General features: G+C 41.5%; 1 protein-coding gene across 2 annotated transcripts in view; it reads left to right on the top strand.

The window, feature by feature from the left end:
- SPATA5 (spermatogenesis associated 5) overlaps positions 1-4105 on the top strand; it is a 170397-nt gene that overhangs the window by 16970 nt on the left and 149322 nt on the right. For both annotated transcript variants that reach the window (XM_008635751.2, XM_017736897.1), the window contains exon 9: positions 2897-3051. In XM_008635751.2, the coding sequence (XP_008633973.2) occupies positions 2897-3051 (155 nt within the window). The remainder of the gene's footprint in view (positions 1-2896; positions 3052-4105) is intronic.

Below are 4105 nucleotides of genomic sequence, written 5' to 3'. Positions count from 1 at the left end.
TCAGCAGGATAACTGCATCTCAGTCCTTCCTCCCCTCATGCAGGACTGGAATAAAACAGGGAAAACCCACTTGCCGACTTCTGAGCCCCCCCCGGCACTGCCAAAAGGATCATTGATACTCATTAGCCCTTAAGAAGGGAGTAATGTCTGAAAAGGAGCAAGCAGAGCTGCAACAAGTGCTGTGCTCAGAGTCAGTTCACAGCAATGACATTATGCTCAACCCAAAACATTCCCACGTGAAAGACACCCAGGAGGTGCCTGATGTTTTCTGAGGAGTTCCTGTTTGTATCTGCATTGTAACTTGTGTAGGGATGAACGTGGGTTTGCTGTAGGGTTCCACCTCGTTTGCCTCTGCACTGCTTCTGGCAGCAGGGTTTGCATCCTACCCTGCATTGCCTTACGTTAAATCCATCTTTCAGCGTCTTGAGACAAGGATGTGTTTTCCTGCCTCTGGCAAGCCACTGGCTGTATCTTTCTCCTGTTACTGAGGCTCCCCCTCCCCGCCCCTCTTGTTAGAGGTCAATCTGAAGTGCAGGAAAGAATGATTATGATAACAGGAGGAAACAGGAAGAATCATGCTTTCTTTTTCAATCTGTTTTTTATTATTGTTTTAATGTAAAACATTGTTTCAATTAAATGCTGACCTGTGCAGTGGCGTGTGCGTGCACATGCTGAAATGAATTCCGGCTTTGTTTGGAAAGCTGTGACCTCTTTATTCCTGTTCTGGATCAAGGCTGTTGCCTTTCAAATCCACTGCTGAGGACTAAAATTTCACTCATACTCCTCGTAGCACTGGCAGTAACAAACCTTAAGAGCACTGGTATCCTTGGGCATTTTTATTTGCTGTTCTCTCTCAATTTTTAAAATAAGTGTGCTTGGTTTTAAGACTTACTCATGTCATGGAAAAAAAGATAACCATGACACATTTAAAATGCATCAAAGAGTGTTGGGCTACACTGGCACTTGGTGGAGCAGATAGGTATAGAAATGAGCAGATATCTTTATCAATAACTTGCTTTCTCTAGGCCTTAATTTCATGTGATGTTATTTACTTGCATTTTTTTAAACTGAGATTCCTGTGTGAATTGACTGCCCTGAAAGAAAATATAAGACTGAACCCCAGTGCCCGCTTCCACCCCAAAGAGTCTTAGCTGCAGTGATGTGGAATAATATGTCAAGTTTATTTGTTTGGATGTAAATTTGAAATTTGGGGGGTGAATCTATGCTGTCTCACTTAAGTTGGTTTTTTTTTTGTTTTTTTTCTTAAAATGAACTTCTTCAGAGGAAGGAAGGAGGAGGTGAAGAATAGCAATGAAAATTGTCTGGGTTGTTAAAATGAGTCAGTTGTATTTTTTGCTTGTCCTCTGGTGACCAGATTTTCGTTTTTCTCCTTGGCCTCATGGAATGTTTTTATTTATGTATCTTATTAGTTTTGGATGTTCTGTACAAGGGGAAACCTGAATTACAAACTTTTTTTCTCTCTTGTTATTGTATTAAGAGCCTGGGTATTGGATGCAGGTGCTCCGACTCTGCCGTAATTGGCACTTTATGGAGAGACACCAGCTGTACTGCTTCACAGGGGACATATTATATCTCTTCACACGTTGTATAAATTGTAGGAAATACAGAATTCCTGTCATTGTCAGAAACTTTGCATGTCTGTGTCTACCAGTGCCTCTGCAGTAAAAAAAGACAACAATCTGCTGAAAGTTAAAACCACGTCTATTTTCAGAAATGGCTTATCCCTTTTATTGTCCTTTCATGTAGCACTAATTGATGTTTTGTTTGGTTAAATATAGAAGAGACTTAACAAATGTTTGTCTTTTTTTGGTCATGCAAGGTGAACTGGTGGGGTATGAACTGCCTCATTTGTTTTGGAACACATGGCAACAGATACCGCATATCTGGATGTGTGTATACCTGTATGTAAAATTATACTCATCATGTAATAGTATACAAAAAAAAAAATTTAACATTTTCAGTCACAGAACAGGGTTGGAAGCAGAAGCAATAAAACCCTAAATTATATTAGGCTTTAAAAGGCATAATTATACAGTGGGGAAACCATCCTGCTTCTGGGCATCTTACACAACGGGGGCTGCAGTTGCTCTCTGGGGAATGCCTGGGAGACGCCAACAGTACCGCTCAGTCCTGCTCGAGGAATAGTGATGTATTGATGTGTGAGTAGGTGGGACTTGTGTGGCTTTTGAGGGATTGATTTATAGGAGGAAACTAGGAATTAGTATCAAGATTTATGGATACTGTATGTGAGTGATTTGTCCAAACAAAGGAGAGGGTAAAAGCTCTGCCTGCGTTTGGAAAGTGTGATTGCTGAAGGGAACAAATAACTATTGAGCGTCACAGGGAATGTTTGTTCCATATCAAGAAAAATGCAGGTGTCTGGCATCTTGCTACATGGAAAAATAGGGTTCCAATGGAAGTTAAAGCAATCTCATCAGGCTGCTTTAAAAGTTTTGAAGATACTGTCCTGATAATAGAGAAGTGGGCAAGGTTGGGGATGTCTTGTGAGCTGATTTAACGTGTTCTTAAATGTTCATTGTCCTTGCTCCTCTGTGGTTTAGAAATGTGTTCAGATCACTGTATGGACATTTGGATGTTTTGCCCTGCTAGCTTTACATCTGGGAACATGGGAACAAAGCATGTTCCATTCTGTCTTTTAGAGCAGATATGGTTTATATTCTATCTGTGGCTGTCAAATCCCCTTTTTTGTGCTCTCTCATCAGAAGTGTCTTGCATGTTCTTTGACATAGTTCAGGCCCAGCACTGAGACACTCTTTTGAACATAATTTCCTTTCCAGTGCTGCAGTGTGTTTGTGTGTGGTAGACTCTGTTTGGGAACAAGCCTACCTATTTCCATGTTTTTTTGTTTTGCTAGGTTTGTACGCCCTGCGGAGAGCGCTGGGGAAGAGGCCCAACCTGTTGGACACCGAGGTGGTTGGGTCAGTGATGATTGCTTTCAATGACTTCCTGCAGGGGATGAATGATGTCAGGCCCAGTGCCATGAGGGAGGTGGCAATTGATGTGCCAAAAGTAAGTTGTTTTGTGCAATGCTGTGGCAACATTGTCAGAGCCATGTTAAGAGGGGAATTTTATGGAGTGGAAGCCTCAAGTTACTGGTTAATGTTGTGCACTATCTTTCTGTTTGTGTGTTTATTTAATTATAATTTTGAAGAACCATTTGCAGAAGCTTAAGTTCCTAATGCTTCAGGAAGAGTTTGTAGTGCAGGAGCATATCTCCTGATCTGTGGTTTTATATGCTGAGTGCCTTAATGGAGTATATACATCTTCAGATATATGTTCAAAGAAGGTCCTGAACAACTGTGGAGCCTTTGGGAAGCAGACACAAACTAAAGCAATAAACTGCTGTTAGCATTTGTAAACACAGTGTGTTGAAACAAAACTGTGAAGAGTTTGCTCTGATTTTTATGTGAATGTGGCCTGAATGTCCTCATATGGTTTTAAGTGAAGGCAGAAGTCAGTGCTGTAGTCAGATTATCACTGCCAAGCATTCACCTGTCAGTGACTGTCATTACATGAACAGGTCATTTGGTGGTGCCAGGTTCATCTTTACCCTGCTCACTGCCCTCTTAATTACATATTATAGCAGTTTAGTAGCAGACCCAACATAAATTGGGCTGGGGAACTGATCTGGTTTAAGGCAACTCTGATCTATGTTAAGAAGTTTGAGCAAAAGAATTTTGTATTTTATCTGACTAAATCCTGATTATGTGAGCAGTTGTGCTGGTGTTTCTCAGCAGCTCCCCAAGCCCTAGAAGAAAACATTTATGTTTCATTGCATGAAAATGAGTCATTTGGGAATTAGATTGCATAATTGTAGACCCTTATTCCCAAACTTATAGGCATGGGAAATAAAATCTGTGAACCGGATGCTGCACGCAGCCAGCTCGGATGTCACACTTGGCTTGTTAAGAGTCCATGCTGTGCAGAGTGGAATTGCCTGGGCTGGCCCCAGACAGCTTTTCCTGGAAATGGTGTCGTGGCACCAATATCCTCAAGGCTAAGTGGTTCTGCTGAGAGCCAGAGTTACTGATTCTTGCCTTGCTCATTGTGCTACTGGCTCGTG

The sequence above is a fragment of the Corvus brachyrhynchos genome, unplaced genomic scaffold (assembly GCF_000691975.1).
Source record: "Corvus brachyrhynchos isolate BGI_N302 unplaced genomic scaffold, ASM69197v1 scaffold105, whole genome shotgun sequence".
Lineage (NCBI taxonomy): Eukaryota > Metazoa > Chordata > Aves > Passeriformes > Corvidae > Corvus > Corvus brachyrhynchos.
This window is presented reverse-complemented; position numbering and strand designations above follow the sequence as displayed.